Genomic DNA, 18,083 nt, shown 5'->3' on the forward strand with positions numbered 1-18,083 from the left:
AACTGCATATGCCATTCCCATCTTTCTTGCATTTTTATTCCTCAGCCAACCTGCAGCCATCATCTCTAGCACAGCGTTACCACCGTGACTTCACAGCCATGGTCTAGAGTTTGTACCCTTACCCAAATATGGAGAATAAAATTTATCAAAGATTTTCTGTGTGTGAGAGACGTTGTTTATTAATGCACATCTGTGCTAAATATCTGGGAGACTCGGTGACAACCCTTTAAACAACGAGGATGTGCTATACTGCACGACCCGCTCTGCTCGTGTTTCAAATACGCTAGGTCCCCCCACCACACGTCAGTTACCTGCTGTCAGCCTCAGTCCAGAAGCAGATGATTCTCCTTGTGACACATCGTCAGGAGGTCCACAGTAGCTAAACACTACACATCAGAGCGCCTACAACATTCCCTCACTTCATCTCATCACGTAGAATATTTCTCATCCCACGTCATCACAGAGGAGGGGTGAGTATGTACAATAAGTTAATTTTGATAGACAGACTGCATTCACGTAACTTTTATTACAGCATCATTGTTCTAGTTTATGATTTTTGTAGTTAATCTCTGTGCCTGGTTTAGAAGCTAAACATTCTCCTAGTATGTACAGGAGAAAAACAGTATATATAGGGGGTTCTGTACTATCTGCGGTTTCAGGCATCCAAGGGGGGGTCTTAGGACATATCCCCACTGGATTAGGTGGGGACTATGGTACTGTTTAATAAAACTTTAACATTTTATTAATTTCTAGCTGAATAACATCGAATTCCAATGGGATCCTGTTCTAAACCTGACACACTTTAGCCCCTTCCACTTTCTACATGAATTCTGTAGAAAGAATGCAATCTATTTGGAAAAAGTGACAACTTAAATAAAAACTATACTCATTATAATTACTAACGGTTGGTGGTCAATTCTAGAATAATAACGATATACACATGTAGCATGTAAGTGCTATATATTATTGCATTTTAAAAACAAATTAAAGGGGTGCCTGGGTGGCTGGGTCGGTTAAGCGTCCGACTTTGGCTCAGGTCATGATCTCACAGTCTGTGAGTTCGAGCCCCGGGTCGGGCTCTGTGCTGACAGCTCGAAGCCTGGAGCCTGCTTTGGATTCTGTGTCTCCCTCTCTCTCTGACCCTCCCCCTTTCATGCTCTGTCTCTCTCTGTCTCAAAAATAAATAAAACGTTAAAAAAAATAAAATAAAAACAAGTTAAGGGGTACCTGGCTGGCTGTGTTGGTAGACCATGCCACTCTTGATCTCAAGGTTGTGAGTTCGAGCCTGACAATGGGTGGAGAGATTATTTAAAAATAAAATTTTAGAAATTGAAAAAACCAAGTTTCAAGTGATATTACATCTTAGGAGGGTGACTTATCTACGTGCATACCTTCCAGAGGACACTGAAGAAGTTAAAATCTTCACCTAATTTTTAGGGTAGGAGTCAGTTGATGGAAAAAGTGTAAGTAAGCTGCTTTACCTGTCTCTTAACAAAATCTGTGCACTGAAGCAGTAAGCTATGAATTTGAATCCTCTTTTCCCTTGGCACATCTAAGAATAAACACCTCTTTTAGGACTATTAGCACTCGTTGAAATTCCTGACTTTATTAATACTGTGGCTATACAAACAAAGGCACCGGGCTTTCAAGAGTTTCAACTACTAACAGTAAGCTTTTAAACATGTTTAGAGCACTTTGCCCAACAGCATTTAGCCTCTCGATGTAGAATATGCTAGACACAAAGTTTTATTTACAGTAGCCCTTTCTTAACCTGCTTTGCATGCAAGGATGTTTTATAGAAACAGTAACATTGGAGGAAAAAACCTCTCAGCCACTGGCTATTGTAAAACCTGATTGAAACTACAGCTATTCAAATGTGGATACTTTTGCACACACTAAACTATCTTTAAAAAATGTAAACACCATATTTCTTTCCCATGGTCTGTCCTTCTAAATAATGTTATTTTTTAACTTTCCCAATTAGGCCTATTCTCTCCTAGCCTGTTTTGCTTGTTATGTACCACCTATGATTATATAAAAGGAGAAAGAAGGCAGGCACAACTAACTATTCACTTGGGTAAAGAAGAGAGAAAAGGCATCAATGTGTGGTTTTCTAATTTCTAATGTTCACGCCACTTCTATATAAAAGAGTCTAAGGGTGCCTGGGTGGCTCAGTTGTTTGAGGGTCTGACTTCAGCTCAGGTAACGATCTCATGGTTGGTGGGTTTAAGCCCTGCATGGGGATCTGTGCTCACAGCTCAGAGCCTGGAGCATGCTTCGGGTTCTGTGTCTCCCTCTCTCTCTGCCCCTCCCCCCACCTTCAAAAAATAAAAAAACATTAAAAAATGTTTTGAAGTCAGATTCTATGCATCTAGTGACTAGAATGGATAATTAAGGGCTCTAGGAACTTGGAAAGAGGAAAGAACACTGGGTTTGGAGTTGTCTGGAAGGTTTTTATGGAGGATTATGACCTGATCTGGTCTTTAAAGATGGGTAGGCCTTTTGTAATGGAGAGCAGGAGGGAAGTGTTTTGAAGGTGTTCTACAGAAGGGCTAACAAGAGCAAAGGCATAGGCTGTGCATGAGGATGTCTTATCAAGAGGAGCATAAAGAATCTGTGGCAAATATGACTAAATCGGAAACAGACAGTGGAGGGCCTTGACTAATACAGTAAGAAATTAAAAGCTAACCCTGTAGCAAATTTCCTTTAGAAGATTTTTGAGGAGAGCAACAAGATCAAATTAGATGCATAGACTAAACACATATATGTGTGTGTATATATGTATATGTTTTATATATATTAGCTAAAACTAAAAATTTATCAATCATTATTTATACAAAACTTTTAACAAAACAAAACTAACATGTTCTCTGCCTTTCTCCCTCTACATATGGAAACAGGGAAGTATACGCGTGTATGAGTATGTATGTATATTTATGTGTGTGTATACATACACGGTTTGTTTTTCCCATTACTTTTCCTGGAAACACTATTTTCTCCATGTCCTATGCCTTAACTGCTCTGCTCCTCACAGATAAACACACACACACACACACACACACACACACACACACACCCCTTTCTGAAGTAAGATCCACCAGGGGAATGACCAAGAGAGCAAGCTAAACAGGGCTGGGGACTGAAAATCCTCACATGATTCTCCAGAGAAGAGCTCATTCACCATTCTTCCATTTCAAAGCATCAGCAGGTCCTGGAGCCCAATTCACCCTTCACATATCCAGAGAGTGAAACATGATTTGTGCCCTTTAAGATACCATGCAATGAATTACAGCAGGAGATGGAGGGAGAAATACTTAACACTTCTATAGTATTTATTGTTATTTTCCAGAAGAAAGCAAAACAAACGTTTACGAAAACAAAAACCTCTTTGAAACTTCTGTTGCTGGAAGCGTGACTGCATTTTTATCTCAGTCACGCAAACTGATTGGACATAGAGAATGGTGTCCCAGAATAGTAATTTTCTTATCTCCTCCTCCCTTTTCAGCCCCTATTTTGCCTCTGCATTTACAAAATGCTCCTATCAGATGTCAGCCCATTCCCGCTTCCACCACCTGGCTCCAGAAGTATGCTGCTCAAAGAGTCTCCGAACTCTGATACGAGAGTCATTATCTCAAATCCTTGCTCTTCTAGATGATTCTGTTGCCACTTATGCCAGCTCTTTTGGCAGTTGCACCTGTGGATTGAAGTAGTTGAAGAAAAGAGAAAAAAAATTAATCTTGGAAATTCAAGAGTTTTACAGCAAAAATGACAAAACTTACTATGTGTCTGAAAAGTTACAGAATGGATGAGAAATTGGGGCCAGAGAGCCACTCAGATTATAATAAAACAACAGTAACAACCACAATCACCATTCAGTGGGCATTTACTGATACCAGGGACTGATCTAAGGGCTTGAAGCACATGGTGAAGCATATTATAAAAACAAAAGGGCAGATGTTGGAATCCGCCTGGTTCAAATCCTGATACTGGCACTCCTAGCTGTGTGGTGCTAAACATGCGTTTTCTCCACTGTAAAACGACAGTAACAGTATGTGTCTAACAGACAAGGCTATTTTAAGGATGAAGGGATATAATACAAGCTAGTAGTCAAGATCAACACTTCAAAAGCAAGGCTATCATACAATAGCCTTGTAAGGAGGGAACAGGCTCAGAGAGGAGAAACAATTTGCCCCGCAGCTAGTAAGTGACAGAGCAGGATTTGAATCGAGATCTGCCTGATATCAGTACCCAAGCCTTAACCACAAAAAAATACCACCACAAAAGTATAAAACATATATTCTTTTAAAAACTGATCTTTCTGGGGCGCCTGGATGGCTCAGTCAGTTAGGCATCCGGCTTTGGCTCAGGTCATGATCTTGCGGTTCACAGGTTCAAGCCCTGCATCGGGCTCTGTGCTGACAGCTTACAGCCTGGAGCCTGGAGCCTGCTTCAGATTCTGTGTCTCCCTCTCTCTCTGCCCCTACGCCACTGGCACTCTGTCTCTGTCTCTCTCTCAAAAATAAATAACATTTAAAAAAATTTAATAAAAAATAATAAAAACTGGTCTTTCCTTCTTGAAATGCATTTCTAATTTGAAGCTCAATTAAATTTTAAAAATAAAACATCACTGGGAGAAGCCCTAAGGCAAAAAAAAAAAAAAAATTACAAAAGAGTAGCAAAAGTCTGACTGCTATTTTAGTTTTGCTTCATAGGAACAACTTAAATACAAGGCAAGTTGTTAAACAGTTTCAAGTGGTGTTACATCTTAGGAGGGTGACTTACCTCACATGCATGTACCTTCCAGAGGACATTCAGAGTTTGTACAATAATGATTAAGAATGTTCCTCCTCCTATTCCCCATGTCCACCTGCCAGCGTGATGAGCCATCTTGGCCATCTGCTATGGCCCCTCCTACAGGCAGTTCTCTGCCCATGACCTTTGGCTGGAAATTTCCCAACATCCTGCCTCCTGGGGAGACTTCTGATGGGTTGCTTCTGCCTGCCCAGCCTTCAAACCAAGGGGTTCTCCATGTGCTTTGGCCCTCTCCCTCCTGGTGTCAGACTTTCAGGATGCGACAGTTGTGACAGCACTTTGGTAGGGCTCAACCATGGAGACACCGACAGTAAACACCAGTGAGCAGAAAATGCACTGCCCAGTATTTAAAGTGACTACAAAGTTGCAACAAATAACTAGAACAGTGTGTTCTTTGTATTGTTTTTTTTTTTTTGTTTTGTTTTTTAATTTTTTTTTTCAACGTTTATTTATTTTTGGGACAGAGAGAGACAGAGCATGAACGGGGGAGGGGCAGAGAGAGAGGGAGACACAGAATCGGAAACAGGCTCCAGGCTCTGAGCCATCAGCCCAGAGCCTGACGCGGGGCTCGAACTCACGGACCGCGAGATCGTGACCTGGCTGAAGTCGGACGCCCAACCGACTGCGCCACCCAGGCGCCCCTGTTCTTTGTATTGTTGAATGGAAAAAATTATTTTACATAATGTTATTATTTACATAATGTTATATAATGTTATGCATGGGAGGGTTCCAAATTAATAAAAATATTTTAAAAAGCAGAATGTGGCACTGGCCCAACAGAGTAAACCCAGATACATATTGATATATTTAAAATATGACCACGTTGGCAATTCACTGTGAAAAAGAATGAGTCATTGGTTAGCTGTCATTGGTCAGCTCTTTGGAAAAGAAATAACAAAGGAGGCTTTTTGCTCTCTATTTACTTCTAAAATTTAACCCTTTAACTCATCTGTAATATGGAATCTTTTTTTAAAACCAAAAACTACACGGGCACCTGGGTGGCTCAGTCGGTTAAGCGTCTGACTTTGACTCAGGGCATGATCTTGCCGTCTATGGGTTCAAGCCCTGCGTCAGCTCTGTGCTGACAGCTCAGAGCCTGGAGCCCACTTCAGAATCTGTGTCTCCCTCTCTCTTTGCCACCCCCCCCCCATCTCACGCGCACACATGCTCTCTCTCTCTCCCTCAAAAATAAACATTAGAAAATTAAAAAAAAATCAACTACAAATGCAGGAATAAAAGATGGGCAAGTATCTTAGTAATCTCCAAAAGAAGCCATTTCTAAGCAGAACACAAAAGACAGAAACTGTAAAGGAAAAGATAGCTAGTCTTGCTGTTATAAATACCTAAAACTTACAAACACATGAGAATCAGCATGTAGTACTGTTAGGGGTCCTGTTCCCCCCTTTACTTGTTGGTTAAAACTAGTTTAAGAAAAGTATGTGTGGAGAGCATTACATAAGGCATACACATACATACACTCACAGAGACTGGGCCAGAAGAGAAGATCCATCTCAGTAGGGGTTATTTAACTTGGCATATGGATGTGAATTCCTGCTCTCAGTCAACAACTCAGTGGGTATCCAGGACAGAGAAGAGGAAAGGCTAGTTTGAGGAATTCACAGTCCCCTAGGAGACCTATACTGTAACTTAGGAGGGCTGAACCTGAAGCAGAATGTGGGAGATTCAGTAAGAGAGGTGCAGATTAAGGAGAATGGAAATAGAAAGGGAAAGTATTCACTACTGGTAACTTGTTTGGTTTCTTTTGTTGTAAGAAGTCGTATTTGAGTCAAGCCTGTTGGGATAGATTTCAACAGATAGAAATAGAATTAAAGGTCATTTGAGTAGAGGGTATAGAGGCAAGGAAGGAAGTTCCTTTAGGGGAACTGTTAAAAGATGTGGTTTGTCGTGGAGGTCACGGAGTTGTGACCATCAAAGTGTGGCGTCAAAAAAAGTAGCATCGGCATCGCCAAGGAAGTTGACAGAAATGCAAATTCTCAGGCACCATCTAAAACCTATGGAATGGGGAATTCCAGAGGTGGGCTCAGCAATCCGTATTTAGCCTTCTAGGTGATTCTGATGCATGCTAAATTTTAACAATCACTATCACAGACTTCAGAAACGTTGTATACCATAGATTCTTTTCTACACTAGGTATTAGGAAATGGCAGCTCTTAGACTAAGTAATTCTGTAAGCATAGGCTCTTTCTAGGGGAGTTTGAGATGTGACATAGCTTTTTCGTATAGAGAGGTATCCTCTAAAGGAGCAAAAACAATAAGGCAGGAAAAAAGTTGTTGAAGATAATGCTGGGGGCTCTAGACCTGAACTCGTGAGAGAAGGAAGAGAGCATGGAACACTGGGAACCAGAAACACAAGTAGATCTAAACTCAAGAGCTTGGCTTGGGGACAAATTGAACGAAGTAGTCAAGAAAACCCCAGTGATCTAAGGGGAAAGAGAGATCCAGGGAGTGTCCCAGATTATGTGACAATTGAAACAAAGGGAAAAGATAAAAATAGGAAGGAGAAAATTGTGAAAGGAGAGAATCCAGAAATCCTAAAGAGAAAAAAGATCTTGTTAATGAGGCAAAGAAGAAATGGCTAGAAATAAAGATAAAGACTCAAGAGTCTATAATGTTGCATCTTATAATCACAACTGCCAATGCGTCATTGAGACTTTTGGCTAACAAAGGCTGCTTAGGATATTATTAAACTGAAGTCTTTCCGAAGGAGAAATTTAGCTGTGTTTTTAGGCAATTGAGTGGAAGCAATACAGAAATACATAGGTGAGCCCAAAGTGAAACTGAGTTAATGTTAAAACGCCTTTTTTTTTTTTTTAAAGTTTATTTATTTTTGAGACAGAGAGAGACAGAGCATGAACGGGGGAGGGTCAGAGAGAGAGGGAGACACAGAATGGGAAGCAGGCTCCACGCTCTGAGCCGTCAGCCAAGAGCCCGACGCGGGGCTTGAACTCACGGGACTGCGAGATCGTGACCTGAGCTGAAGTCGGATGCTTAACCGACTGAGCCACCCAGGCGCCCCTAAAACGCCTTTTCCGATTGGCACTGAAGCTTGTGTAAGATATAAATGCATTTAGCCTCGGTGAATTAAATTGTTGTCGCAGATGGAATTTTATTTCAGGGAGAAGTACAAAGACCCATCTGGGATGGTAGGCAGTGAGTGGTCCACAAAATTTTCAAGATGAAAAAAAAAAAAAAATCATACATTTGCCAGGGAAGGATAAGCCTGTATAAGCCTAACATCTTTGTTTTGGGCTGGTATCACACTGACTAGTTATTAACTTATAGGGAAAGGAATTAGTGATTATCTAATAAATTCACTTTGCTAGACAAGACAGAGAGTTTAAAAGCACAGCTAAAAACAAGAAGAGAAGAACCTAAAAAACTCTACTGGAGCCAACTAAGTCATGCAAATGAGTGGAACAGGCCAGGTATTAGGCGGTAGGGAATGGTGGAGACAGAAAGACTCAAGAGTCCATCATCTATCTCAAGGGAGAAGCCAATCCCAGATCCACCTGATTAGTACATGCAAATGCGAGCCCACTGTGGCCAGATCTGAGGCTTCCAGGGGTGCCAGATGTCTCGATGTTATTGTGTGGTATTTTAAATTTTGTACAACAATACTCAAGCCAAACAATATAGGCCTGGAGCCTTGGCTGACAATCTGTCAGTTCTCCATCCCTGGCCCACAGAACACATACATTCCTCTTAAGCTGAATTAAATGGGCGGCTTCTTGGAAGAGGTAGCATTTAAGCCGAGCAAGTGTACAGGTTTTCTTTTATTCTTTGCTAGCAACTTCATTTCAAAGTTCCCAGGCCAGAAGCAAGCATGGGGACAGAATAGGCATTGAAATGAAAAAAATAAGATTAAAAAATACAAACTGACTACTTGATGAGATCTCCTCTGGCAAATGCAAAAAGAGGATTTCCAAGTCCACGAGAGGAAAAGAGCTAGTCTTGTTTTTCCCTTTCAAGTTTCCTAAATAATAATACTAAATAATTTGTACATATGCTTTTGGACACTCAAGATTCCAGTGAGGAACACGGGGAAAAAAATCACATTTCAAAATTATTCTTTCATCTTAACCTCCTATTTGAAAATCCAGGGGTTTGGAGGGCATCTCTATCTACCAACGCAAGCGTGGGGAGAAAAACCTAAAAACCTTTAGTTTAAGCTCTCCAAAATGAATGCTGTGATGTCTCCTTTGGCTGGCTAAAAAGATCCCTTTCTGCTCAGATTTTGTGATACCATCACCAGGGGCGTTTTCAGTGACATTTCCACAGTCCCCAGACCAGAAAGCGTCTTGCATGCCATGATGTTTTACAATAGCTGGTTGCGCAAACAAGCACGAACACACCATGGCCTTGAACCCTATTAGCGCTTCCATTAACTACACGGGCTGGCTGGGTTAGTAGAGCATGCGACTCTTGATCTCTGGGTCGCAAGTTCAAGCCCCACACTGGGTGGGGAGCCTACTTTAAACAAAAGACTGTTTGGGCATGCTTGGCTGGCTCAGCGGGGATAGCAAGCAACTCTTGATCTCGAGGTCATGGGCCCAAGCCCCACATTGGGTGTAGATTACCTAAATGAAACTTAATAAATAGAGTAGCTTTTGAAGAATGTCAAAGTTGACAAAATGTGATGGGTATGTACCAGTTCTTTGCACTATTTTTGAACTTCCGCAAGCCTAAAATGATTTCAAAATAACAAGAATAGCTTTTAAGATCACGCTATGATTCATCATGAAAGCAGAGATTTATCGTGCATGTAGCAAAGCACAAAATTTGATCAGCGGGGAGCAAAGGGACATTAGTGGAGTGAAGGTTTGTCAGTGGAATGATGCATTTTCACATTTTTGCAGAGCATTTTCCAGGACTATGTGGATGAAGTTGCGTGACATTTTGTATCTTAAATATATGCAAAGAGGTACCTATTGCTGGCCAAACCAGGCAGCGGAAAGCAGGCGGAATTGCCAATCCGTTGGAGCAGATAAAAGACATTTCCAAGCAGAGGCCAACGTGCAAGGGCATCATTCAAAAATCATGTCAGAGTTTACTTTGAAGCATGTTTCCTTCTCAGTGGACCGTAAAAACAAAACACAGCTTAAAACTGGTAACTTCCTAGAATCGATCAAAAGGGGAAAGTGTAGTACTTAGCAGGGTGTTGCGCTTTTATAAGTATCCTTGGGAATTTATTTTATTGCCCTCTGTTCTGGAATCTGAACTCAGAGTTGGATTGGTTTCAGCTGACCAAAAGGCAGAGTGTCCTGACTATGGAAATTACAAAACCAAGACCCTAAGATCCATGAGGCCAAGACTGCACCTGTCTTATTCACCACAGTATTCCTGACCCCTCGGATGGTGCCTGACATGTAAAAAGTACTATGTAAATATGTGTAGCATTAATGAATAAGTGAATGGGTAGAATGAAACAGACTCTAGGAAAAGCAGACTCGCTCACTACAACACTCCCTGGGAAGGCAGGGAATTGGGTCAGATGATCATTGGAACTTGTTTATCTCTTCTACTCTGAATCCACAGGCCACCTCTAATGTAGATTGTAAAAAGACTTCCCTTCACTCTTTTTAGACTGTTATTTTCTGATGGTACAGCCTCCCAGGCAGCTCCCAGATGCTTTGCCAATGATTGGTTGCACAGTAACAGAGCTAGTTTCTCTCAAAACAACAGCCCAATCCACCCCCTACAGAGGTCTGGCTGCCGGGGAGAGGAGCAGGTGCAGCAAGTCTTGATGTGGTACCCAAGGGCAGGCAAAGAACTCTTGCCTGACCTCATGGGACCTCTAGTGTTCTCACCCTGGCTTCTGCCCTAGGAAGAACCAGAATCCTACCACACAGAGGAAAGTCATCTTTGATTTGGAGGAATGGAATGTTGTCAATTCTGCATTACTAGCAGATGGGAAAAAAGGAACATACATATGTAGAACACATCTTGAAAAAATTGAGGCTCCCTATGATGAAATCATGTACAGACTATTCTGGCTGAATTACACACTAGGATTTAAAACTGGGGTACCTGGGTGGCTCAGTCGGTGAAGCGACCGACTTAAGTTCACGTCATGATCTCACGGTTTGTGAGTTCGAGCCCCATGTTGGGCTCTGCGCTGACAGCTCAGAGCCTGGAGCACATTTCTGATTCTGTGTCTTCCTCTCCCTCTGCCCCTCCCCCACCCACACTCTGCCTCTTTCCTTCAAAAATAAACAAAAATTTAAAAAAAAGAAAAATTTTAAAATAATACAGTTAATTATCAGCTACCCGTGACCTTGGGACACACACCTCTCAGATTCCATAAATGCTATCATAGTAATGACCAAAAAAAATTATTGCCTCAACTTAACCTGCAAGGAATAAAATACTTTCATGTATCAGCAGCAACAATAGTGAATCATTGTAAATATTAAAACTGAAATAGTAGTTAAAACTCCATTAATTCATGGAGACACTAACTTGAAGTTTGCCATTTGTCTGGCTGTCTAAAAAGTGAAGAATATATAAATGCAATTGTACGTAGTCTCTCTTCATCTACTAAAAAAGTACCAATTGGGGCGCCTGGGTGGCTCAGTCGGTTAAGCGTCCGACTTCAGCTCAGGTCACGATCTCGCGGTCCGTGAGTTCGAGCCCCGCGTCGGGCTCTGGGCTGATGGCTCAGAGCCTGGAGCCTGCTTCCGATTCTGTGTCTCCCTCTCTCTCTGACCCTCCCCCATTCATGCTCTGTCTCTCTCTGTCTCAAAAATAAATAAACGTTAAAAAAAAAAATTAAAAAAAAAAAGTACCAACTATCTTTAAACATTGTGGAAGCCCTCAGTTATTTACAAATAAGGGGCCTGATTTAGGCTTCATTCTTACTTATTCCTGCAACAGGTTCCTCAAGATCTCTGAAGGTCCACTTTATGGCTGGGGCAAATAAAAGCTTCATCCTCAACTTGGAACTGGGTATCCGCGTCAATTCTACCACTTTCTACCTGTATCTCCTATACTTGGTATTTAACTTCTCTAAGCCTCAGTTTCTTTTTAATAACATGTGGAGACTAATAACACCTTATAGGGTTGCTAGCCCTATAAGATAATTCAGATCATCAATCTGGCCCATAGTAAGTACCTAATAAATGTTAGCTGTTAGTATTATTATTACTAAGGTGTACAGATGTATGTATGTCCAAGAGGACAGCTAGTAATTTAGGTCCACTGGTAATGTTGATGGGCTTCTTCCAGTTGGTCACACTTATGAGAATGTCCTCGCATTAAAACAAGCAAGGAGGGGCGCCTGGGTGGCTCAGTCGGTTAAGCGTCCGACTTCGGCTCAGGTCATGATCTCGTGGTCCGTGAGTTCGAGCCCCGCGTCGGGCTGTGTGCTGGCAGCTCAGAGCCTGGAGCCTGCTTCGGATTCTGCGTCTCCCTCTCTCCCTGCCCCTCCCCTCCCCTACTCACACTCTGTCTCTCTCTCAAAAATAAACAAACATTAAAAACAAAAACAAAAACAAAAACGAGCAGGGAATAGAGGTGGGATACACTGGCTGGTGCTTGCTCCCCATTTCTCTTTCCCTCTACTTACGGGTTTAAGGTAGGCGACATTGCTGTGACGAATGTCATTCAAGAGCTGATCTCTGGGAGTGATTTCCACCAACGGGGGTGGCCTATTTCTCGGCACTGGCTTCAGTGTTCTGATGACGTCTTTGAGGTTGGTTTTCTCGGGGGGTTCTCTGGCCTCTGGCATCCGAGATTTGCGCTGGATTCTCTTCAGCTTCACCACCCGGAAGGAGTCAGGGTCCGTCCTGTACTTCGGAGGTTGTGATGGCTTCTTCATCATTTCGTTCTGCCGACTGAAGGGGACTGCCTGGGGGTTGGGAGGCTGAGGAGGAGGTTGGAGGAACTCCTGCATCCTGGCATCCGGCATGGGTCCTCCCAACTTCTCCCACATTCCGGGCGGTAGCCCCAACCCGTTCTCCAGCATGGCTATCAACTTCCTCTGCTCTTTCAGTCGCTGTTGTTTTTGTTCCTCTTGTCTCTTCTGCCTTTGTTTATCCTGATTCCTGGTGAGCAGGTTGGTTACCACCATTCTGGGGCCCGGGAGCTCAAAATGGTAGCCCATCTTCAGGAGGGTGGTGTTGGCCTTCAACAGTCTGGATATTTCCATTTCGGCATGGTGGCCCAGCATGTGCCTTTGATTGTGAAACCGAAGTTCAGTGAGCGTCTCGTTGAACTGGAGACACCTCATGATGGCCACAATTCCTTTACCTGTGATGAAGTTGGACTCGATGTTGAGAGTGGTGATGCTCCTATTTTCCCGCAACATGTTAGCCAAGGCAAACGCGGTGTTCTCATCAGCGCCCACGTTTGCTAAACTGAAGGTTTTGACATGTTTGTTTTTCTTCATTGCGTTGACAAAGTCCAGTAACATTTCCTTGGGGATGTTTTCAATGTTGTTCAAATTGAGCTCCTTCATATCGGGATCATTCTGTCTAACTCTCCTCAAGCTCCCATCCAGGTCCGTCTGGTTTCCTGAAGGCCTTGCACTCACCTTTAAAAAACTGGTGTCTAGAGCTAACTTCTTAGGATCTAATTTTGATACTTTCTTCTCGCTCTTTTCTTGGACCTCTGGCCTGTCTTTCTGTTCTTCGAATGCTTTCTTAGCTACTTGGGGGGAGCGGCTCTCACCGTTTCTGATTTGCTCCTTTCCCTCACCTTCCTCTCCTCTTTGCGGCTTTTTATCTTCCCTGCCATCTTCATCCTCATCATCCTCATCCTCATCGTCATCATCCTCATCATCCTCATCATCTTCATCATCTTCATCATCTTCATCTCCTTCATCTTCTTCACCATCTTCCTCATCTGGTTCTTGGACATCGTCGCTGCCTTTCGATTCTCTTTTATTGGCTGTGATTTCATTGTTGAGCTTTTCTTTTAAATAGTGGGACACGTGTCTATTACCTGTGCCTCCTTCTTCATGCTGCTCTTGAATGTCCACCTAAAAGAGAGTTTTAGGAGGGTTAGAACACAGGGCAGTGGAGAGATATGAAGCAGAGCAGTAGCTACTAGAAATAAGAAAAAGGTTTATTATGAAGTGGGGAAAAAAAAACAAAGGAACTGTATGTATAGCATTCCGTTTGTATGTGTATACGTATATAAACACATATACAACATATCAAGTTTATAAAATATTGGGAAAAAAAGTCTCTTGTAATGTTTACCAAATTAGTAGTTATCTCTTAGAAAGAGAGCTAACTGGGAAGGGAAGAGCACCTGGCTGGTTCATCAAGGGGGGGGGGGGTGTACAGGACTCCTGACCTCAGAGTTGTGAGTTCAAGCCCCACATTGGATGTAGAGATTACTTAAACAATAAAATATTTTTTTAATGTTTTTATTTTATTTTTGAAAAAGAAAGAGGACTAGCAGGGGAGGGGCAGAGAGAGAGGGAGACACAGAATCTGAAGCAGGCTCCAGGCTCTGAGCTGTCTGCACAGAGCCTGATGTGGGGCTCGAACCCATGACCTGTGAGATCATGACCTGAGCTAATGTCAGACACCTAACCAGCTGAGCCACCCAGGTACCCCAAACAATAAAATCTTAAAAAAAAAGAAAAAGATAAAGAAGAAGAAGAAGAAGAAGAAGAAAAAGAAAAAGAAAAAGAAAAAGAAAAAGATAACTGGGGAAGGGACACATGGGTGTCTCAGTTGGTTAAGCGTCCAACTTTGGCTCAGGTCATGATCTCGTGGTTTGTGAGTTCAAGCCCTGCGTCAAGCTCTGTGCTGACAGCTCAGAGCCTGGAGCCTGCTCCGGACTCTGTCTCCCTTTCTCTCTGCCCCTCCCCAACTCACACTCTGTCTCTGTCTCTCTCAAAAATAAATAAACATTTAAAAAAATTTTTAAAAAGATAACTGGGGAAGGGAAGCATTTGGGGGATTTTTACTTTTTACATTCTATAATTCTCAAGTGTTTGAGTGGTTTCCTTTTTAAAACAAAGTATGCATACTCATTTTGTAAGCAAATATAACCTAAATAAAGATGAATTTTTATAGCCATACTACACATACAAACACACATTTTTTTCGGTTGTGTTTATCCCATCCCATATATTAAACTGAAACCTAATTTTGTTTTCAGATTCTGTATTGTTTTTTAAAATGGTATTCAATTCTGGAAGTGACCCAAAAATGATTTGCTGTGAAAACCTCACAGGCTTATCTATCAATACATTGAACTCTTGGTTTTATATATAGCTGAATAGGCATTTTTGTACTCATAGTCCTGGGTTACAGGATAATTTACCTATTGCCTTCAACAAAATTTGCATTCCTTAAATTCTTGCTAACCTAATATAATGTGTACATCACATACTTATCCTGAAAATGTAACATATTGTGGGGAAAATGAGAGCACCTTGGTATTTTGAAATATATCAAAGACCTAGACTTGGGTTTTTGGTTTTTTGTTTTTTTTCTTTTTTGGTCTCCTCAGCTCTGTAACTGCCCTGGCTACTCCAAGGACAGGCTTGCTAGTCAGTTTCTTTTGAAACAATGTATCTAGAGGCAGAGCCAGCTACAAAAGAGGGCTGGATTATTTAGATATTTAGCAACAATTGCTTAATGTAGAAAAGAAAATGGCAGCCTTTAATCAATAATGTTTATTAGATTCTTGCCCAACAATCAGGGTGCTTTCCTATACCACATGTGTAACTCGTTGGTGTCATTTCAAAAGCTCATGTAGCATTTTCAAGCAGTAACTTTCTTATCGCTTCTAACATTGTTGGTTGGAAGTCACAACTGACAACAGTTATCCTAAAACCACTTAAAGCCTTCACCACTGCATTTCTCATCTTTCCCAGGAGGGGGAGCCAATCATCAAGCTGTTTAAATTATACCAAGGGAACAAAGTGTTCAAAGTACTCAATTATTTTTCTTTTTCTGAAATTCACATTCACATAGAATTGTCTTCTAGTACAGTTGTAAAATATCTGGAGATTATACCTGAAACTGGAATCTGATCAAGCAAGCAATTTATTTTCTTAAGTTTAGTACATGTTTAAACTCTCCTAACCATGAAGATAGTTTATAACTTTCCTTAATTACAGCCTGCATAAGAGCAATGAGACAAGATATCTATATAAGCAGGCATAACAAAAAGAGACTTTACCTGCGGGGATCTCTGTCTTCTTCTTTCTATGTCATTTGTAAGTGGAATATTTAAAAAAGTATGCTAATATACAATCGTCTCATAGATTCAACCATAAATTCTAGTTTTCATATAAAGAACATATTTAAGAAAGAACCATCCTTAAAACAACTCTGTCATAGCTATCAGTCTCTAAACTTATTACTGATAGCCAATAAGCTGTGTTAATATTGAATTTTTAGTTATTTAACTTGGTTAACTGTAAGTTGTGTGGTGGGTCTTCAGAGGGGTTTAAGACCTTGGCCGTTGTACGTGAAATACTGCATATGAATGCATATGCAGAAGAAGGGGTACAGAGTTTTCACCAGCTTCTTAAAACAGCTTGTGAGCCAAAAAAAAAAAAAAAAAAAAAGAGTCAAGGACAAATGCTTCTGGGTTATGAGTTAATTCATTAAGTATCATGTCTGCAGAATACAGGCTTTCCTACACGGTGAACCCCATAGTAATTTTTTTAAAAAAAAGAGACATTGACAAGCAATTACCACTTTTTCTTCCCAATTCTACCATGTAAGTGTTTCAGGAAGTTTCAATCTGGCATATGATTAAACATTATGGATTTAACCTAGAAGAGGCAACACAACAAGAGAAAAACATGGAGTCTTGAGAAATGACAGTTGCAACATGGACACCTGTCGCTCAGGCCCAGGCAGCCGTTTCTCTGTTGTACACAAATCCCTGGTTACCTGGGATGGCACAAAGGTGACAGGGACACGTTCGTCTTCCAGCATGCGTCTCGATGCCTTTTGCCAATACATATAATCCATAAGAGATTTATGGTCAAAGTTTCCCGTGGGTGGCTTGTCGGTCTGATCCTTCTGAATCATTCCCACAGGAAGCCTGGGGTCAGGGGCCATGACTTCCATTTCCGACTGCAGTTTCTTTAGCTCTTCAGGGGACAAGTTGGCCAAGATTTCATCTTCATCAATCTCCTCATCAAACAGTTCCTCTTGATCTGAATTCCTGCTGTGTTCTGACATGATTGTTTTTCTCGATATTTCTCTGTGTTACTAGAGAAGGAGAAATAACCAAAGACTCTCAAAATCATCGACTCTCAAGGAGTTCCCCCAGTGAACAAGCAATCCAGGTTAACGCTGCTTTGAGAGATTTTTTTCCCCCCTGAGAATCCCAGCAGCGTGTGCTGAGCAGCTAGGGGTGACTGGAGCTAAGCTTATGCCGTATCTATATTAAGCAGGGCTTGACTGGATAGGGTCAGTTTATGGAACTACTCTGCCGCTCTCATTTTGGCAACTTGAGTCAGCTGTGCAAATCCATCTGACATTTCAGTGCAGCTGCTTAGGTTTGCCAGTGAGTAACCGGTCTAGACAACCTCTACAGGAATCAAATTAGCGCTCTTCCCGTGTGCTCTTACACGGTCATAGCCAAACGCACGCCAGCCCATAAACACATACCCCAACCCCACAGGGGGACACCGCTTCTTTGTATTTAGAGGATGAAAGCAACTTACAGTATTTTGGAAGGAAGATCCAACCAGCGACTTGAGTTCTGTTGAAGTGAAAAGTTCACTTGAAGGTGGAACGGGAGCTCTCAGGGTTTCCCTCTTCGCTACAGTGTGACTCTGGATGCAACCCTGCACACAGCAGAGAAGAGGTCTGGCTGTGTTCCTCGTTCCCTGCGTAAGCTGAACCTTCGCAAGCTGTCCTTGTTTGCATCTAGATCCTGTGATCAAACAGATGGGGGCAACCAGCACTTGAATTTCCACCTCTAAGTGAGGAGTTTAATATTTTACATGATTTGTTTTTCTTACTAAGTATCCATCAAGCCGGGATAAATTAAAGTGGATCACAAATGAAAGACAAAGCAAAACAAACAAAAAACAAAAACAACACCCAAACCATTCCAGTACTGGAAGAAACGATGAAACGATTTTTTGTTTTTAAATCTCAGAGGGCAATATGGCAATAGTTACCCAAATGACAAATGCACATTTTTTTGACTCGGCAATTCCACTCTTGGGAGTTGGATCCTACACATAGACTGTAGATGTGGGTGAAGCGACAGGTGCACAGACTTACTTAATATAGCAAAGTACAGAACTTTTGTATACAGTT

The 18,083-nt window shown here is 41.7% G+C and overlaps 1 protein-coding gene across 2 annotated transcripts; it reads right to left on the reverse strand.

Annotated features, from left to right (window-relative positions):
- Positions 1-3,390: 3,390 nt before the first annotated feature.
- Positions 3,391-17,610, reverse strand: LMOD3 (leiomodin 3). Of its 2 annotated transcripts, XM_007096333.3 has the most exons (4): positions 17,480-17,610; positions 16,698-17,021; positions 12,398-13,810; positions 3,391-3,694 (listed from the first exon to the last, which is right to left on the reverse strand). In XM_007096333.3, the coding sequence occupies exons 2-4, from the start codon at positions 16,989-16,991 to the stop codon at positions 3,668-3,670; spliced, it is 1,734 nt and encodes a 577-aa protein (XP_007096395.2). In that variant the 5' UTR covers positions 16,992-17,021; positions 17,480-17,610; the 3' UTR covers positions 3,391-3,667. The 2 variants fall into 2 exon arrangements, 1 of the variants encoding a protein (XP_007096395.2); XR_006214459.1 differs by lacking the exons at positions 12,398-13,810; positions 16,698-17,021; positions 17,480-17,610 and adding an exon at positions 4,783-5,095.
- Positions 17,611-18,083: the final 473 nt, after the last annotated feature.

Source organism: Panthera tigris, chromosome A2 (assembly GCF_018350195.1).
Source record: "Panthera tigris isolate Pti1 chromosome A2, P.tigris_Pti1_mat1.1, whole genome shotgun sequence".
NCBI lineage: Eukaryota > Metazoa > Chordata > Mammalia > Carnivora > Felidae > Panthera > Panthera tigris.

What these genes read in the sequence shown, in the direction of transcription:
- LMOD3 (XM_007096333.3), bottom strand. Translation starts at nt 16,991, where the DNA reads ATGTCAGAACACAGCAGGAATTCAGATCAAGAGGAACTGTTTGATGAG. An exon ending in TCACCTTTGTGCCATCCCAG is followed by an intron (nt 13,811 to 16,697) that starts GTAACCAGGGAT and finishes ACTCTCTTTTAG; the next exon opens with GTGGACATTCAAGAGCAGCA. An exon ending in ATGTCGCCTACCTTAAACCC is followed by an intron (nt 3,695 to 12,397) that starts GTAAGTAGAGGG and finishes TTCAATCCACAG; the next exon opens with GTGCAACTGCCAAAAGAGCT.